Source organism: Octopus sinensis, linkage group LG23 (assembly GCF_006345805.1).
Source record: "Octopus sinensis linkage group LG23, ASM634580v1, whole genome shotgun sequence".
NCBI classification, from domain to species: domain Eukaryota; kingdom Metazoa; phylum Mollusca; class Cephalopoda; order Octopoda; family Octopodidae; genus Octopus; species Octopus sinensis.
The window spans coordinates 5,756,983-5,779,067 of record NC_043019.1 but is presented as its reverse complement, the minus strand read 5'-3'; the positions used below and the strand labels follow the sequence as shown (position 1 = coordinate 5,779,067).

Sequence of the window (22,085 nt, the reverse complement as noted above, 5' to 3'; positions counted from 1 at the left end):
CTTTGACATTCACACTGACTGTAACTGTTCCCAGAACAACAACTTTGGGAATTATTAAAGCTGAAACTAAAGCAGGCAAGTGATATACATACACATATACATACATATACAATGTATATATAATATATATATATATATATATATATTATATATAATATATATTATATATATATACACATATACGTATACTTACATACATACATATATATATATATATATATACATTATATATATATATACATATATATATATATATATATATATAATATATATATATATATATATATATATATATATATATATATATATATATACATATATATAATGATGTATATGTATGTTTATAAGTTTCAGAAGATGAAGATGTTACTTTGACCCCTGCTCGCTGTTCTGTTTATTGTTATGTCACTAATTACCATTCAACTATGTCAGGTGGATTTATGTCTGTTTATATTTCTGGCCCCTATTTAATGACCCAGTTGTTAGTCTTGATTATGAGCAAAGGTCAGAGGTTCCCATTCAATGGGGCTCTCTCCAGGTCTCTTATCCTGATCCCTGATTTGGAGATGTAAACAGGAGATTGTCATCTCTGCTTACAACTTATTTCTCAAATGCAATGTGCCGTAACTGTTAGAAACAACTTTAACAACTGAACCACCAGTCCAGTTCACTCAACCTAAGAATTTTACAGTTGTTCCCTCTCCTGGAATGACACACTTCACTGAATCCCACATCTTTACAATGCTTCACTGGAGCCTTCTATTTACAGTTTACAACTCAAATATTTGTTCACCTGAAAAACCCATTCAGCCCTCATTTAGGGTGTCAAATTTTAAATATGTGGGGGTCTTCCTCCTAGCTCTAACCACAGTAACCCACCAATGGATCAACAGGTTCTGTATTCACACCCTGTTCACCAGTTACAGCTTATAACATCACCTAAAACCACAACTTACCTCTTGGAATCATTAACTCTATGACCTGTGGTCACTCTTATCCAGTTGGAACAATCTGTTCCAGTAATAACTCTACTTTCAAACCAAAGATGGCATTGAGGACAGCAAATCTAAAGATTACTTCAGATGAGTCTTGGACTACAATGTTTAATAAACATTTAAATCCCTTGTGGCATCATCAAGAATGAGCTGGTTGCTGCCAGGTGGCGGAGATTTGGTAGTTGGATTGGTCTTCAAACAAATCAACCAATTTAATGCACAGGTTGGTCACATTTGGAACTTAGCATTCTCATTCTTGTGTCTTCTTTGCTCCTGATCGTTTGATCTCGACTTTATCTTACACTGGAATATCTTGAAGCATATCTAATTCATCATCACATTGTTTGCCAGCTATGTGTGTGTATGTGTGTGTGTGTGTGCGTGTGTGCGAGTGTGTGTGTGTGTGTCTGTACTATAATAAGGATTTTAAGATTATATTATAAACATCATCATCATCATCGTCACTTGTTTTGCTGTCTCTACATGTGTTTTTATGTCCACACACACACACACACACACTAACACACATGCATACATATACATGAGTTTGGGACGACAAAGGAAATAAACAATTATGTTAAGAACATCATTTGCTTACAACTGTTTCTGCTTTACAGGAAGGAAAGATTTACTCCACTCTGAGTGCATTGTGACTTATAACAGTAACAACTGTAAGCTAACGATGTTCACAACATAATCATTTCTTTTGTTTTCCCAATCTCTTATTTCCACTCTCAACTTGTACTGAAGCATAAATATACATTGAGTTCAATCATCAAGTTATTAGCATCATTATGCAATAGATATAAATATATATAGGCGAAGGAGTGGCTGTGTGGTAAGTAGCTTGCTAACCAACCACATGGTTCCGGGTTCTGTCCCACTGCGTGGCATCTTGGGCAAGTGTCTTCTGCTATAGCCCCGGGTCGACCAATGCCTTGTGAGTGGATTTGGTAGACGGAAACTGAAAGGAGCCTGTTGTATATATGTATATATATATATGTATATATATATAATATATATATTATATATATATATATATATATATATATATATATGTGTGTGTGTGTGTATGTGTGTGGTTTGTGTGTCTGTGTTTGTTCCCCTAGCATTGCTTGACAACCGATGCTGGTGTGTTTACGTCCCCGTCACTTAGCAGTTCGGCAAAAAGAGACCGATAGAATAAGTACTGGGCTTACAAAAAAGAATAAGTCCCATGGTCAAGTTGCTCAACTAAAGGCAGTGCTCCAGCATGGCCGCCGTCAAATGACTGAAACAAGTAAAAGAGAAAAAAGAGTAAAGAGTATATATATGGTGACACGTAAAAGCACCAACCGATTGTGGCTGTTTGCCAGCTAGCTCTGGCCCCTGTGCCAGTGGCACGTAAAAAACACCCACTACACTCACAGAGTGGTTGGCGTTAGGAAGGGCATCCAGCTGTAGAAACACTGCCAAATCAGACTGGAGCCTGGTGCAGCCTCCATGGCTTGCCAGACCCCAGTCGAACCGTCCAACCTGTGCTAGCATGGAAAACGAATGTTAAATGATGATGATGATAATGATAAATATATATATATATATGTATATATAAGTTCAGTAAAAATTTAGATTCAGATGAATATAGTACTTAAGTTGACGGCATCAGAATTTAGTATGGTATTATCCATACATATTAAAATAAGGTGGTTATAATTAAAATAAGCAACAAGGATATCTGGATATCCTTGTTGCTTATTTTGATTATATGTATATATATATATATATATATATATAATTAATCAATATCAGGGTAGCAAAAAATTCAAGAGAAATTTTTCGCCACCAGTGGTCCAGTGAGAAAGGAAAAATAGTCAACAAATATGTATGTCGAAACTATGCATAGTCCAAAGATGATAAGGGTAAATGTTTTTATTTTCCTTTGGTTTCTGAATTACAACTATTTAACGGTTTGAGTTTAGCTGCTCTTTCTAGTGGGTCGAATGGCCTATAAAGGCCATTCCTTAATATTGTTGTATATATATATATATATATATATATATAAAGGAAAATGAGACAGTCAGAATTTTGGATAATACTTTATTAGAGGTTTGTTTGACCAAACTCTTCAAGAAAAATTGAACCAAAATGATAAAAAAAAATCGATTGTCCTGCTATTCTCTTCACTTTCTTCCTTTCTCCAAAAAAACAAAATTTTCTCTTCTTCTAAACGAAACAAAAAAAAAACATCTGCTCTTTGATTCATATGAAAAAATTGAAGAAACTTTCTGTTTTTATTGTTTCAATTTTTCATGAAGAGTTTAGTTAAACAGATGAAAGCATTAATAAAGAATTATCCAAAATTCTGACTGCCTCCCTTTTTCTTAATATACAATATCTGTGCATCACTTCAAACATTCTATACATATATATACTTGGAAATGGATACGTGGTGTTCAATCATAAAATAATGTGCTTGGTAAACCAGCTAACTGAGCTGAAAATATGTATATATATATATATATATATATATATATATATATATATATATATATATACATGCATATATGGGTACAGGACGTCACAAAACATAAACAACAGGAAATACATAGACTTTTTTGCAAACAACAAAAGAAACAAATGGAAAAACAAGACAAGTAACATAAAGAACGACCCTTCATCAGTTGTCGGCTGTTTATCTACTCTGCATTTCAAATACGTTTTATTTTTCATCATGTTGAACCATTATTCCCTACACATTTTTTTATTCCCTCTCCTTTTTTTTTCCACTCAATCATTTCTGTTGAAGAGCATAGGCTCAAAACATCAAAGACTTGTCCATTTTTCCCAAGCATCAAGCTAATACATCTGCTTGTTATTCCTTCGCCTGTCTTCATCTTTTGTTTTCTGAAAATTTGAACTACATATATATAGGTATATATATATATATATATATATATATATATATATATATATATATATACCTTTTGCTTGCTTCAGTTATATGGCTAAAAACCGTTGAATTATCCCCAGGACATTTTTTATGTCTAGGACTTATTCTATTAGTCTATTTAGCCAGATCGCTAAGTTACTGGGACATAAACACACCAATGCCATTTGTCAAGTGGTGCTGGGAGCAAACAGATGCAAAATATACACACACGCACACACACATAAACATAAGCACACACACATGATGGGCTTCTATCAGTTTCGTCTACCAAATCTACTCATAAGGCTTTAGTCAGCACAAGGCAATAGTAGAAGACACTTGTCCTAGGTGCTATGCTGTGAGACTTGAACCCAGAACCATGTAGTTGGGAAGCAAACCTCTTACCACACAGCTACACCTGTGCCTACATATATATGTATATATATAATTAATAATATGAGGGTAATAAATATTTTAGAAATTTTTACTACCTGTGGCCTAGCGTGTAGAAAAATTAGTCAATAGACTATATATTATTCATATAAACACAGTGTATATTTAAACACATAAGAAGTATCCTTCACAGGGTTCTTTTCATGCAAGAAGGAACAGCTAAAGTCTAAACCACTATTAGGGATAAAAACTCAAAGGGAATGAGAAATAAAAGCATTTACCATCTATCTCCTGGACCGTGGTTTCTGACTTTTTTTAGCAAATAAAATAATTTTCTAGGCAAAGTCTTCATCAGCAGGTATGGTGGATTTGAAAACTTAAAATGTATAAGCAAGAGGCACATGCTGGATTTGCCTCGCACTTATATGTTTGATCTAGGTGTTACCTGCTGATGAAGACTTCTTGGGAGAAGAGTTTAAACTCTTTCAGCCTTTGCCATGAGACAATTTTCTTTGTGTAGCTTTGTTGGATTGCTTTGAGTTCTGCTGTTAATTTTATACTGTGTGGTGCCCATAGTTGAGAGAAGTAGTCGAAGCGGCTGAGGGCATATGCTCTCTAAAGGACCATCACAGTTTTCTTTTCTCTCGTTCTGAAAGCTTAGAGGATCCGCCTGCATATTTTTACTAAATTAGTATATAAACATATATTTATACCTTTTCAGAAAATGTTTAGGTGTTCATTTGTATTTGAGTTCAGGTACAATTACGTCCTCATTTTTATTCATTTTCACATTTGATTTACACATCTGTACAAAACACACACACACACACACACATGTCACCAGAGGTTTTAAAGGATGGATAGTTGATTCACTATAACGATGGCTCTCAGAGACTGGTTGCTCTCCCTTGTGTCAACTCCTCATCTATGAAGTCTAGCATCAGTAAGCTGTATTAGGAACGTCAGTACAAACTACACCCAACAGTTATAATACTTTCTCAGGGCACAACACACTGCTTCTTGTAACATCTGAAGTTATGAGCATGCGATCCATAGTCCAGGACTTTCTGTCTGTCTGTCTCTATCTATCCATCCATCTATCCATCCATCTATCTATCTATCTATCTATCTATCTATCTATCTATCTATCTATCTATCTATCTATCTATCTATCTATCTACATATCTATCTATCTATCTATCTATCTATCTATCTACCTACCTGTCTGTTGATCTAGTTGTCTGTCTATATCTACCTATCTATATCTGTGTGTGTGTACATGTAATAATATATATGCATATTCATATATATATATAATTGTGAGATTGTCGGTTCGATCCCCAGACTAGGCATTGCATTGTGTTCTTGAGCGCAATGTGATTATTTCGACATCTGACATGTAGCACCCAGTTGCACCTGTACAGGTAATCTCGATCTGATGGAGGGAGTGAACTTATGTCAACACAAACATTTGATGACTATAAACAAATCATCTGTGGTTGTTCGGTAAGGAATTGTCACACCCTCATACATCATCTAACAACGGGAGTGTCCATCATGTATATATATATATTCACACACAAATACACTCACACACACACATACACACACACACACACACACACACACACACACACACACATAGTAATAACAATAATAATTCTTGGGTGGAATTTATAAATATTTTAATGCGTCGCTATACACATTTCCATACTCTTTTACTTGTTTCAGTCATAAATCAGCCCCAGAACTTATTCTTTGTAAGCCTAGTACTTATTCTATCGGTCTCTTATGCCGAACCGCTAAGTTAAGGGGACAAAAACACACCAGCATTGGTTGTCAAGCAATACTAGGGGAACAAACACAGACACACAAACACACACACACATACACACACACACATATATATATATACATATATACGACGGGCTTCTTTCCGTTTCCGTCTACTAAATCCACTCACAAGGCTTTGGTCGGCCCGAAGCTATAGTAAAAGACACTTGCCCAATGATAATATATAAATAAATAAATGGAGTTTAACGCAGGTATAATTCAAATACTTTTACTTCCAACATATGTTTCGAAGACTTCACTGATATTATTCAAAAGAATAAAATGGTGTAAAACAATGTAATCTTCTCTTCAGGGAAGTGAAGAAATGAAACTCGTCAATAAGACATTTTAACATTTTTTAACATTTTAATATTTACATCATTTTCTGTTAAAATGTCTTTTTGACGAGTTTCATTTCTTCACTTCCTGAAGAGAAGATTACATTGTTTTACACCATTTTATTCTTTTGAATAATGTCAGTGAAATCTTAGAAACATGTCAGAAGTAAAAGTATTTGAATTATACCTGTGTTAAACCCCATCTATTTATATATATATATATATATATATATATATATATATGTATATATATATATATGTGGAGGCGCAATGGCCCAGTTGATCACGGTTTCAATTCCCAGACCAGGCGTTGTGAGTGTTTATTGAGTGGAAATACCTAAAAGCTCCACGAGGCTCCGGCAGGGGTGTCGAACCCTGCCGTACTCTTTTGCCACAACTTTCTCTCACTCTTTCTTCTGTTGGCCTGCTCGCGGGGTGGTGTCATTCGAAGGCTAAAACAATGCGAACGCATTGTGACCAGCGATGTGTAACTACATCTGATGGACTGGTCGGTCACGTGATCACGTGATATATATATATATATATATATATTTGTTTTGCAAGATTTTTGATGTGAAATCGTATGTTGAAACAGATATTGTTGTATTTAGGAATGGTCATTTTGCCAGTTTAGCCAATAAATGAAGACACATACAATAGAAATACAAAGTGGCTGATGGTTAGTAAGGAGAGGCACACAAATAAGAAAGAAGAAAGCAAAGGACCACTGATGCGGTCTCAGGAGTGTGACGAAAGAACTCTGGCCGAAATAAGATTTAGTTTAATGTAAAAAATAAATAACGCCGAAGCAAAGTAACACCAAATATATAGTGCGTGTGTTTTTATTGGCTAAACTGGCAAAATGACCATTCCGAAATACAACAATATATATGTATGTATATATGATAAAAGACAAAAGGGATCATAAATCCAGACAGATATCTCTAAAGCACAGAGTATTAAGTGAACTTGGCTGACTTTATCAAACAATGAGATACCAATAGTTTCAAGTAGATTACCATCCAAGGTAATCTCTCATGTATGACAAGTAAACACAAATATCACTGAGAAGAAATTCAGAGGATATGATAACAAGAACAAAAATGGGAAAAAATCACATCTTTACACCATTACGACATTACTGAAGATTGTTTCTATTGTGCCAGCATATTTAGATACAGGTAATAAAATACCAGTCTAACTAATATATCTGAAAATATATGCTAACACAACATTATCAAGGCAATCTGAAATTGGTTAAATTCAAACTGAACTAAGAAAATATCTCCAATCGATGAATGCATACAAAGCGGAAAGTTAGAAGTAATTATATCGTTATGTTTCCTGAAGGTAGAGATCCCATTTAAAATTACCAGTATCGTATGATGGTACAAACTAATAATGGATCACTTTATATCATATTTGATGTTCCGGTCTTTTAAATCTGAAATGTATTTACTAAGGTTTGTAGAATTACATTTTCTTCTAGACTTAAATGAAGAATGATTATTAATCTTATTTTTGCCATATTGAGATGGCAAAAATACCTCAGATTATTAATCTATATTTCTAAATTGAATCAGAAGAACCTATGTACTAATTTGTACAATTCCCTGGAATGATGACCTTAAACTGATATGCTATATCCTTCTTTAAATGTTGATTTTCTAAAAGACATATAATTTTGCTTTTGGAAATTACAATAGCATTCATTCATTCATATGTGGCACCTTAGCACCTTATCTATTGACTCATCATCATCATTATTACTATTATTGATGTTATTATTATTATTATTATCATTGAGTGAGAGAGCAGTTCATGCCATCAAAGTGACACCGGGGTAAAATATACAAAGCCCAGTATACCCATCATGACTACCCATCTGATAAGGGTACACTAGGCACAGGCATCACAACCATATGTGCATGACATGGTGATCTCATATCAAGATAAACAGCACATGACCTTGCAGGTGGGGCCCAGTTAGAATTTTTTTCTGGTTGAGTAGCCCATCCCGCTCAAAAGGTCCCTGAATAAAGGTTAAGGATGTTGAGTGAAACACCCATGTTTCCAGAGGTGAATTATCCAAACCCCAAAGAATCCCTCTCAACACATGGCTATGTGTTATTATTATTATTATTATTATTATTATTATTATTATTATTTTATACTCTAGGTACAAGGCCTGAAATTTTGGGGGAGGGGGCCAGTCGATTAGATTGACCCCAGTAGCAAACTGGTACTTAATTTATTGACCCTGTTAGGAGGAAAGGCAAAATCAAACTTGGTGGAATTTGAACTCAGAACATAAATTATTATTATTATTATTATTATCATTATTATTATTATTATAATTATTATTATTATTATTATTATCATTATTATTATTATTATAATTATTATTATTATTATTATAATTATTATTATTATTATTATTATTATTATTATTATTATTATTATCATTATTATTATTATTATTATTATTATTATTATTATTATCATTATTATTATTATTATAATTATTATTATTATTATTATAATTATCATTATTATTATTATTATTATTATTATATTATTATTATATCATTATTATTATTATTATAATTATTATTATTATAATTATTATTATTATATTATTATTATCATTATTATTATTATTATTAATTATTATTATTATTATTATATCATTATTATTATTATTATAATTATTATTATTATATTATTATTATTATTATTATTATATCATTATTATTATATTATAATTATTATTATTATATTATCATTATTATTATTATTATATATTATTATTATTATTAATTATAATTATTATTATTATTATTATTATTATCATTATTATTATATTATATTATTATTATTATTATTATTATTATCATTATTATATTATTATTATTATTAATTATTATTATTATTTATTATTATTATTATTATTATTATTATTATATATTATTATTATTAATAGTATAAGGTAAAAGCTGGTGGAATTGTTAGCACAGTGGGCAAAATGCTTAGCAACATTTCATATGCCTTGACATTCTGAGTTCAAATTCCCCCATGATCGACTTTGCCTTTCATCCTTTTGGGGTTGATAAACTAAGTACCAGTTGAGTATTGGGGTCAATGTAATTGGTTTAACCCCTTCTCCAAAACTGCTGGCCTTGAGCCAAAATTTGAAATTATCAACTTATAATGATCCTGCTTGTCATTGCATTAATTAGCCCGTTAGTAACAGTTTCATGTGATTAGAGAAGAGGGAGAAAGAAAAGAAGGAGAGAGAAAAAGAGTGAGGGAGAAAAAGAGAGAGAAAGAAACATCTGTGAGTGAGGTGGAGAGGGAATGTAATTTGTAACACTTTCACGTGATTAGATGAAAGGAAAGAGAGCAGAAAGAAAAAGGAGAGAGAGAGAGAAAAAAGAATAAGGCAAAGAGTGAGACAGAAAGAGGGAGAAAGAAGCATCCATGAGGTGAGGTAGGAGGAATGTAATTTTCATTATGTGGTTGAAAAAGTTAGTTGAAGGCAGAGGAGGAGAGTTAAAAATATAATTTTAGCAGAGGGGTAATGTTCTGATGGTGAGGTTAAAGAAAGGCAGAGAGAGAGAGATGATGATAATGATGGTGGTGGTGGTGGTGGTGGTGGTGGTGACTGGATTGTGAAAAGTGTTATTTTTAAAATTGAACTAAGTTTTTCATATCACCCATCACTTAATGCATGTGCATAAGTGCAATTCCATGAAATATTCACACATATGTACGTGGTAGATATTTGCAATTTAACTAAAGGTTGTATCATATGTACAGGATTTTTTTTTTATGGGGAAAATAGAAAAATAAGAATGAATATTTATTTTATGAGTGCTGTGTATTAATTCTATAAAATTGTACATAAAGTACATAAAGTGTATAAAGTACATTGAGTAATGATCCAAATCCCGTTTCTTTCATTTTTGAGTGACTACCTTTCCATACAGACACAACACAGGCTACACTTCCAGGGTTTTTGGATAAAGTTTTCAGAAATAATCCAATAGGTTTACCATTTATTCTGTGAAATATTCACGGGTCTTGCTAGTTATTATTGTTATTATCGTTGGAGCAGCAAGCTGGTAGAATTTTTAGCACACTAGGCAAAATGCTTAGCAACATTTTGTCAGTTTTTACATTCTGAGTTCAAATTCTGCCTAAGTTGACTTTGTTTTTGATACCTTTCAGAGCCAATAAAATAAGGAGCACTCTCTCGGTTACAACGACGAGGGTCCCAGCTGATATGATCAATGGAACAGCTTGCTCGTGAAATTAATGTGCAAGTGGCTGAGCATTCCACAGATACGTGTACCCTTAATGTAGTTCTCAGGGAGATTCAGCGTGACACAGAGTGTGACAAGGCTGATCCTTTGAAACACAGGTACAACTCAATTTTGCCAGCTGAATGGACTAGAGCAACGTGAAATAAAATGTCTTGCTCAAGGACACAACGCGTCGCCAGAAATCGAACTCACAACCTTACGATCATGAGCCGAATGCCCCTAACCACTAAGCCACGCACCCTCGCTGCCAATAAAATAAGTACCAGTTGAATGCTGGGATCAATGTAATTGACTTACCTCCTCCTCTGAAATTGCTGGCCTTGTACTAAAATAGGAAACCAATATTAATGCTTATCTTCAATACTTTCTATTTTACCAATCTTATTATTATTATTATTATTATTCAGTAGTTTTATTTTTATAGCGTGCTTTCACTTCACTACCGAGCGCAGCTCTGTGTGCCTTGGGTATGTGCTGTGATTTGTTGTGATACTCTGATGGTTATTGTATGGAAAGTGTTCTGCGTAGGATGTGTGCAGTACCCAGTAGTGCAATTTTCTGTATGTTATATGTGTTTGTAAGTCCTGGTGTTTTTGTTATGTATTTGTCTGAATATTTTTTTATCATGCCTAATGCACCTACTATGATAGGAATTGTTTCTGTTTTCAGATTCCACGTTCTGGTTACCACTATTTCCAGGTCTTTGTATTTTGAGAGTTTCTCCATATTATTATTATTATTATTATTATTATTATTATTATTATTATATTATTATTATTATTATTATTATTATTATTGCTTTTAATTAACTTACTGATATAAGATTGTTTGATGTATAGATTTTTATTGCCCATTTCATCATATTTAATATTTTATCATTACTGGGAATTTTATTAGTATTTTGGTTCTGGATACAATAAGTGTTGTCCCTATACCCAACCTCAGCTACTCTTTTACTCTTTTACTTGTTTCAGTCAGTTGTCTGCGGCCATGCTGGAGCACTGCCTTTAGTCGAGCAACTCGACCCCGGGATTTATTCTTTGTAAGCCCAGTACTTATTCTATTGGTCTCTTTTGCCGAACCGCTAAGTGACGGGGACATAAACACACCAGCATCGGTTGTCAAGCAATGCTAGGGGGACAAACACAGACACACAAACATACACGCACACACACACACACACATATATATATATATATATATATATAAATTATATATATATAAATATATATATATATATATACATATATACGACGGGCTTCTTTCAGTTTCCGTCTACCAAAATCCACTCACAAGGCATTGGTCGGCCCGAGGCTATAGTAGAAGACACTTGCCCAAGGTGCCACGCAGTGGGACTGAACCCGGAACCATGTGGTTGGTAAGCAAGCTACTTACCACACAGCCACTCCTGCACCTATGCATGGTTATAATACTTTTCCTTTTGTGAAATACGTCCTCATTCATCATCATCATCATCATTGTTTAGCGTCTGCTTTCCATGCTAGCATGGGTTGGACTGTTCAACTGGGGTCTGGGAAATCAGAAGGCTGCACCAAGCCCAGTTTGATCTGGCAATGTTTCTATGGCTGGATGCCCTTCCTAACGCCAACCACTCCATGAGCGTAGTGGGTGCTTTTTACGTGCCACCGGCACAGGTGCCAGACGAGTCTGGCAAACGGCCATGATTGGATGGTGCTTTTTATGTGTCACTGGCACGGGGGCCAGGCGAGGCTGGCAACGGCCACGAACGGATGGTGCATTTTACGTGCCACCTGCATGAGGCCAGTTATATATAAATTATAGTTATATATATAATAATATAAATATATATAAATTATAGTTATATGTAAATAGTAGTTAACATTACTCAAAGGATCACTCAATATCATTATGTAATCATATTTTATTTTAACAAAGAAAAGCTTTATAGTGACAGCTTAGTCAGTTTCATCATACAGGGAAGTAATTTTGATTCCCTAAAGAAACATAATTTCACTTTTTGGTTCATCTGGTGGATAATGCATTGAGTTTATCTGTAAGTGTTCATGGAATTTTCCTTGTGCGCGTATCTGTTGCTACACATCCAACAATAGTTGATGTGGTATAGAACACATTGGAGATGATGTGTAAACTGGGTCGCTATGACAGAGTAGATATGTCCAGCTTGCTGCGTGTTCTTAATCACTACCTAATTATTTCAATTATTTTTTTCGTAGATAATTGTACCCCTGAAGTATCAGGCAATTAGTTTTGTTACGCTATCACATGAGAATAACACACTGACATATCAAAAGCCATAATCTGTAAGATTTAATTAATGACAGATTATGGTATTTCAGCACCTTATTCCATTGAGTTATGAATGCAGTAACTCCAGCCTCTGCTGGAACATTATATGACATGTGACTGTTTCTTTTTGTTTGTTCCTTCTCGAGCCATGCCTGGCTCATAAGGGCCGGTTTCCCGGTTTCTTTGGCGTATAGGTTCCCCACCTGAACCAGACGCTGGTCCGTCGCAGATGAGCTGCAAGATGCAGGAGGAAAGAGTGAGAGAAAGTTGTGGTGAAAGAGTCAGCAGAAGTTTCGCCATTACCTTCTGCTGGAGCTGTGTGGAGCTTAGGTGTTTCGCTCATAAACACACACATCACCCAGTCTGAGATTCGAACCCACGATCCCTCGACCGCAAGTCTGCTGCTCTAACCACTAGGCCATGTGCCTCCACACGTGTGATTGAACCAAAGGGTCGCTAATGATTGTGTTCCATATGGAGAATCTGTTTCTAGTCCAAGGGCAAAGAGTGAGTCCATCTGGCCCCTTCCAGTTGTCCTTAAACTACTTTTGTGGTTCCAGAATCGAGGTGATGTTTACAATGGCAAAGGATTGTACAATGATTAGATTAATCTCAATGAAAACCACATTCTCTCTACATGATATAATTTGAGAAGACTTTTGGAATCTAGAGACTTGCCACAATGATTCATTCATTCCTCTACATACATCGAATCCAGTCCTGAGGGAGAGGAAAATGTGGAGCTCATCCAGGCTTAATATGCCTCTGAAGTATCAACCGAAAGTCAAAATAGTTTGACCCTTGCAGAATGTAACAGCTTGAACATTAATTAGATTGATCCAAAAGAGACTCAAAGATGTTTTGGTTGTGTAAATTGTTCCAAATTCTTTGAGTCAATTTTCCCAGCTCTGGAACAAACAAACTATACTTCCTCCACTGTTGTAGGGCCTCAGCCATGCTCACGTTCATTGCCATCGTCCTGGTGACAGCTGTGCTTGTGTTTGTGATTGTTGTCATGCCCACTCAGTCCTCATCTTCATCTGTGTGCGCATGCTCAATATTTTGCACCCACTCTTGGATGTTTCTGTACTCATGGTCACACTTGTGCCTGCCTCTGTTTGTTGGAACTAATCCATGTTGGATAGAAAGTTGTATATCAAAGAGGAGCAAGCACAAATGCAAGAAATGAAACAGAAAAGAGACAGAGTGCAGCGTTTATGTGAACCCAACACCCCCAAATCCCTTTAGCAGTGTTACCTGGACAAGGGATACCAAAGTGAGCAGAATATTGACCAAGTTAGAATCGTTAACACGCCGGTCGAAATGCTTAGTGGTATTTCGCCTGTCGCTACGTTCAGTGTTCAAATTCCGCCGAGGTCGACTTTGTCTTTGAATGGCGGTGCCCCAGCATGGCCACGTGAGCTGAAACTAGATAAAATAAAATGAAATAAAAATAAAGTTTCTCATAAATTAAATTGTCAAATAGTTGCAGAGATGATAAGAATCTGATTGAGGATCAGAAGTCTTCAGAATAATTCCTAAGAAAAAAAAAAGCCCAACCTTCTGTGGTTCAGTTTTCCAATGTTTTGGAGTATTCTTTAAATATTGACACTTTAGAAACAAAGGTAGGTACAAAAGCAAATTTGGAAATTAGGTGAAGCCCATGGCAACAGAGGGAGGGACTATGATGGAGGGGAAGAATTTGGTGTATAGAAGTACCATTGCCCCTAATGATGAATATTTCATCATGACTGGCTGGAAATCCAAAAGTCATATTTTGGACAGAGTATATTTGTGTTTGATGTTTTTCATTATTTTTTGTATCTCTCATTTTAACAGTGGAATGTATAATGCACACAGTATATACACCTAGACATACACATTATGTGAAATTTTCTCTGACTGTCTTTATTATTTCATTGATGTGGTAACATGCTTATATATTTTTATCAATGTTTCGCATCTAGAAACACATTGTTGTTGAAAACTTATAATTTATTTGTGGTTATTTCAAATTAAATATATATTTGTGTGTATGTGTATCTCTACAGACATATATACAAACATAGGCGCAGGAGTGGCTGTGTGGTAAGTAGCTTGCTAACCATCCACATGGTTCCGGGTTCAGTCTCACTGCGTGGCATCTTGGGCAAGTGTCTTCTGCTATAGCCCCGGGCCGACCAATGCCTTGTGAGTGGATTTGGTAGACGGAAACTGAAAGAAGCCTGTCATATATATGTATATATATATATATGTGTGTGTGTTTGTGTGTCTGTGTTTGTCCCCTTAGCATTGCTTGACAACTGATGCTGGTGTGTTTACGTCCCCGTCACTTAGCGGTTCGGCAAAAAAAGAGACCGATAGAATAAGTACTGGGCTTACAAAGAATAAGTCCCGGGGTTGATTTGCTCGACTAAAGGTGGTGCTCCAGCATAGCCGCAGTCAAATGACTGAAACAAGTAAAAGAGTAAAGAGTATATAGCTAAAGATGAACAAAAACGAAAACACCTATGTAGAACCGCTGATAAATTTATAGATAGTCCACCTGAATTACAAGTTTAGATTTATACCTGTAATTACTGGATCACTTTGAAATGTAACCAACTACCTCAGTACCAATTCTGAGAAAATCTTGATCCTCAAAACCAGAAAGGAAAAGGTTAATTGGAAGACTACAGACATCAGCTGTCACTTGAGCTGTCAGAGAATGTACGACTTTCAAAAGTTTAACATATGAGGACATAGGCACGTGTCTAAACATGAAACTATGCACATGGATATACATACATAAATTTAAACATCAGTAAAACATCAAATACCTGCACTTATACACAGCTATTCTGTCGAAATTTCAATGAAGAAGCCTTTGATTTTGGTTAGGATCCAGCTTCTTTTGTCAAAAATTCAGAAATAAAATCTAGAAATAATTGCATACATACATACATATATACATGCATACCTACATACATACGTACATACATACATGCATACATACATACATACATACATACATACAAACGTACATATGTACATACATACGTACATACAAGCGTACATATGTACATACATACATACATGCATACATACATACATACATACAAGCGTACATACATACATACATACATACATACATACATACATACATACATACATACACACATACATACATACATATATACATACATACATACATAAGTACATACATACATATATACATACATACATACATAAGTACATACATACATACATACATGCATACATACATACATGCTGGCTGTCAACTCATTAGATGAGCATGGCTGACAGATTGACTTCTAACTGATTGTTCCTACGAATATGAGATCAACAGTGACTTATGAGAGGCTTACAGAGTTTGTTTTAACCCTTTCATTGCTATATTTATTTTGAGATGTTCTGTGTTTCTTTCAATTATTCTAAATATAACAAAGAATTTAGTAGAATAACTTAGTTATCATTAAGCTAGTGTTAGGAACATAAATTGTGACTAAGGTTTGGTGGAAGATTTTAATTCAAAACTTATGAAAACAAGACATTTGTCCTCAGAGCAGGAGGCAGTTTCAGCCGAATTGGTAACGAAAGGGTTAATGCATGCAAACTAAATCCCTGTTTTCTGCCTGACAGTTAGGCCTCACAGGGGAAGTATTATTATGGGTTTTCAAATGTCTCATGTATTTGGAACAGCTCTTGCAGACTTTGGTGCATACATCACAGGTAAGCCAGCCTGTAATAATAAATTGAGCAGAATCTGTTGGCAAGTTGTCTAGGTGACCCCTGAGGTGGCTTTAGAGTCCCACATTTGACAAGCATATCCGGCCACACTCATGGCAAACAAAGTGAGGAACTGCTAATTCTACTTTCTCTCCCTTGAGGGCAGCAGCTCTTTGGGTCTTTGCCCAGCTTTATTAACTTTGCATGGAACGAGTGATATCCTTCATATGAAAAAGGTTTGATAAAAGAGACCGATAGAATAAGTACTGGACTTACAAAAAGAATAAGTCCCGGGGTCGATTTACTCTTTACTCTTTTACTTGCTTCAGTCAATTGACTGTGGCCATGCTGGAGCACCGCCTTTAGTCGAGCAAATCGACCCCGGGACTTATTCTTTTTGTAAGTCCAGTACTTATTCTATCGGTCTCTTTTTGCCGAACCGCTAAGTGACGGGGACGTAAACACACCAGCATCGGTTGTCAAGCAATGCTAGGGGGACAAACACAGACACACAAACACACACACATACATATATATATATATATATATATATATATATATATTATATATATATATATATATATATATATATATATATACATATATACATATATACGACAGGCTTCTTTCAGTTTCCGTCTACCTAATCCACTCACAAGGCATTGGTCGGCCCGGGGCTATAGCAGAAGACACTTGCCCAAGATGCCACGCAGTGGGACTGAACCCGGAACCATGTGGTTGGTTAGCAAGCTACTTACCACACAGCCACTCCTGCACTTGGAGTGTTTAGTTCCAGCATGTAATTACACACACACACACACACACATGCACACATGCACACACGTACATACATACATACATATATACATACATCATCATCATCATCATCATCGTTTAACATCTGCTTTCCATGCTAGCATGGGTTGGATGATTTGACTGAGGACTGGCGAGCCAGATGGCTGCACCAGGCTCCAATCTTGACCTGGCAGAGTTTCTACAGCTGGATGCCCTTCCTAATGCCAACCACTCCGAGAGTGTGGTGGGTGTTTTTACATGCCACCAGCACAAGGGTCAGTCAGGCGGTACTGGCAACATCCACGATCAAATGATGTTTTTTTACGTGCCACCTGCACAGGAGCCAGTCCAGTGGCACTGGCAACGACCTCGCTCGAATACATAAATATTTTAATTATATTTTCTACAGCTGTATTATATGCAGCACGAAGTTTTGTCAGTGAACAGGTCGCAGTCTCAAAGCGACGAAAATATTCTGACAAATGAAATTTAAATGTTGAAGTGAATCTAACGGTTTTTGTGTGTTTCTTAAATGGCTTATAAACACCTTCCACGCTGCAATTGTTTTCGTTCCAGCACACGATCTCAGATCAGGTCACTTGCTATGCAAGTACATCTCCGTAATATATCATTATCATTACACATAAATAATAGATTGAAATAATAACAAAAAAATGTGTTTATTCCTGAAATAATGTTTCAATCATTTTCTATATTTCAGAATATGACCCCCACCGCTGAAAATGAGAAGAGGTTTGTTATCTTATATTTTATTACTCTAATGTTTTAGTGTTTCCAGTTGAAAGAATATAAAACCTGAAAAATGTTGATATATTTTATTTTGATGATATTTTGACATGAAATAGCCCTGGATACTTGTAATTACTGATCTCTTCTTTACAGCCATACTGGAGCACTGCCTTGAAAAATTTCAGTTGAAAAAATAGGCCCCAGTACCTTCTTTTTTTTTTTTCTTCTAAGCCTGATACTTATTCTATCTGTCCCTTTTGCTGAACTGCTAAGTCATGATACGTTGAGAATACCAAACACTGGTTGTCAAGCAGTAGAGGTGGGGAAAAACACAGACATAAAGCCACACACACACACACACACATGCCCTATGGTGGCTTGTCTTGTTGAAACTTTGAAGTCACTGTCAACAAGATTCTTGTTTAAGAATAAAGAGTTCAAGTGTGGAGATGTGATTGGTGGGAAATATCAGTGTGGAGAGAGGATAAGATGAGAGAGATTAGCAGTGGCAGAGGAAAGAGTATATATATATATATAATATATATATATATATATATATGTATAAGAGTAGGTGTAAATGATGATGAGGAGGAGGATGAAGATGATGATGATATATAAATATATATATATACATATATATATACACACACACACATATACAAACATATGTATATAATATTTACATATCATATATCGTTATATATATATATATATATGTATGTATGTATGTATTAATGTGTATATATATATATGTATACATGTATGTATGTATGTATGTATGTATATATATATATATATATATTATATATATATATACATACATACATACATACATACATACATACATACATACATGTATACATATATATATATACACATTAATACATACATACATACATATATATATATATATATAATATATATATACGATATATGATATGTAAATATTATATACATATGTTTGTATATGTGTGTATATATATATGTATATATATATATTTATATATCATCATCATCTTCATCCTCCTCATCATCATCATTTACACCTACTCTCTCTGCTCACATGGGTTGGCTGGTTTGACAAGAGCTGGAGAGGTGCCCAGGTTCCATGTCTCTTTTGGCATAGTTTCTAATGTTGGACGTTCTTCCTAATGCCATCCACTCAGCAAAGTGTCCCGGGTGCTCCTACGCAGCACCAGCACGGGTGCATCTATGTGGCTCTGGTACAGGTGCTAGTTACATGGCATCAGCACCTATGAGCCTGCAAGATTTGGAAAGCTCAGCTTGAGAGGGATGCTGGGGACACATGCCTGTTTGCAAAGACAACCATGCTCTTACTTAGCTTCACATGTCCTCTCAAGCACAGCCAACCATCAGGAGTCTTGGTCCTCTCATCCACTGTGTGTGTGATCATCATCATTGTTTAATGTCTGTCTTTGATGCTGGCATGGGTTGGATGGTTTGAGAGGAGCTGGCCAGGTGGAAGACTACCTCAGGCTATTACTCTTTACTCTCTTTTACTTGTTTCAGTCATTTGACTGCGGCCATGCTGGAGCACCGCCTTTAGTCGAGCAAATCGACCCCGGAACTTATTCTTTGTAAGCCTAATACTTATTCTATTGGTCTCTTTTGCCGAACCGCTAAGTGACGGGGACGTAAACACACCAGCATCGGTTGTCAAGCAATGCTAGGGGGATAAACACAGACACACAAACACACACACGCATATATATATACATATATACGACGGGCTTCTTTCAGTTTCCATCTACCAAATCCACTCACAAGGCTTTGGTCAGCCTGAGGCTATAGTAGAAGATACTTGCCCAAGGTGCCACGCAGTGGGACTGAACCCGGAACCATGTGGTTGGTAAACAAGCTACTTACCACACAGCCACTCCTGCGCCTATTGTGTCTGTTTTGGTAGGGTTTTATGGCTGGATGCCCTTTCTAACACTGACCACTCTGCAGAGTGGACTGAGTGCTTTTTATGTGGCACCACCACAGACAAGGTCAGATTTGGCAAGGGTTTTACAGCTGGATGCCCTTCCAAATGCCAACCATTTTACAGTGTGGACTGGATGTGTTTCACGTGACCCCAGCACTAGCAGGGTCACCAAGTCACTTTACAAGACAAGGATTCTTTGAGAGAGGAGGGGGCATTGGAAGAGGGGATCTTGTGTTAGATGATGAAAGGTTAGGCAGAAACTGGTGTCTTGCTATATAGGAGGTACATATATGTATGTGTGTGTGTGTGTGTGAGTGAGTGTATGTATATTAAGAAGATAAGAAAATAGAGAGATAATTAATAATTATTTATTAATTAAAAAATTAGACACCATCTCTGACAGTTTTTTTTTTATGCCAGACCTTTATAAATTAATTACCATAATTAAAACCATTTAAAAGTCAAATCTCATCAGAGTTGGCCAAAGATATACATTTAGGTGTTCATATTCCTGCTTGTTGAGTATACAGCACCAAACCTACTTGTATAGCTTTGGCCAACTCTGATGAGATTCGACTTTTAAATGGTTTTAATTAAGGTAATTAATCTATAAAGGTCTGGAATCAAACAGCTGTCAGAGATGATGTATAATTTTTTAATTACTAAATAATTATTAATTATCTCTCTATTTTCTTATCTTCCTAAAATATACATAAATCACGGTTTATCTAGTTACCTTACAATTGAATATTAATTGTAATATTCAGCACTTTTTAAATGGATAACTAACCAGTATTTTCATTGGATTTATTATCCCTTATTGAGGTTTGTAACCTTTATTATGAACTCATATATATGTATATATATATATAATATATTAAATTAGAGATAAAACCACTATTAGGCAAATCAAACAGTGAAAACATAAGCCAATACATAAAATTAATTTAAAAATATAAAAGTTAAAATTAAAAAATTATTTAAATAATTTAAACTTATAAATTTTAAATATATATTTAAAATTTATAAGTTTAAATTATTTAAATAATTTTTTAATTTTTAACTTTTATATTTTTAAATTAATTTTATGTATTGGCTTATGTTTTCACTGTTTGATTTGCCTAATAGTGGTTTTATCTCTAATTTAATATAATATAATATATTTATACTATAAAATTGGATTTAATCCTAAACCTAATTTTTCTCTGTAAGTTTGGATTTATTCCCTAATATTATTATCATATATATATATATATGTTATTCTGTCTCTGTTTACTTCTTTGTGTTCCTTTCTGTTGAAGAGCATATGCTCAAAACATAAAAGACTTTCTCACCTTCCTGTGCATCAAACAAATACACCTGCTTGTTGTTTATACACCTGTCTTCGTCTTTTGTTTTTCTGTAAATTCCAACTACATATATGTATATATATATATTGGAAGAGTTGATCTTGCGTCAGATGATGAAAGGTTAGGCAGAAGCTGGTGTCTTGCTATATAGGAGGTACATATATTATGTGTGTGTGTGTGTGTGTGTGTATGTGTGTGTGTGAGTGAATATATAATAAGAAGATAAGAAAATAGAGAGATAATAATTATTTATTAATTAAAAAAATTAGACATCATCTCTGACAGCTTTTTTGATTCCAGACCTTTATAAATTAATTATCATAATTAAAACCATTTAAAAGTAAAATCTCATCAGATATATATATATCATCATCATCATCATCATCATCATCATCATCATCGTTTAATGTCCGCTTTCCATGCTAGCATGGGT

The 22,085-nt window shown here is 34.8% G+C and overlaps 1 protein-coding gene across 4 annotated transcripts in view; it reads left to right on the top strand.

Moving 5' to 3' along the window:
* LOC115223718 (ankyrin repeat and fibronectin type-III domain-containing protein 1) overlaps positions 1-22,085 on the top strand; it is a 238,818-nt gene that overhangs the window by 54,847 nt on the left and 161,886 nt on the right. Inside the window, exons 1-2 of one of the 4 annotated variants that reach the window (XM_036512367.1) lie at positions 19-73; positions 18,324-18,358. In XM_036512367.1, coding sequence (XP_036368260.1) covers positions 18,330-18,358 — 29 coding nt within the window. In that variant the 5' untranslated portion in view covers positions 19-73; positions 18,324-18,329. Of the gene's footprint in view, positions 1-18; positions 74-352; positions 1,219-18,323; positions 18,359-22,085 lie in introns of those variants that run through there. The other 3 variants (XM_029794396.2, XM_029794398.2, XM_029794397.2) reach the window with 3 other exon arrangements.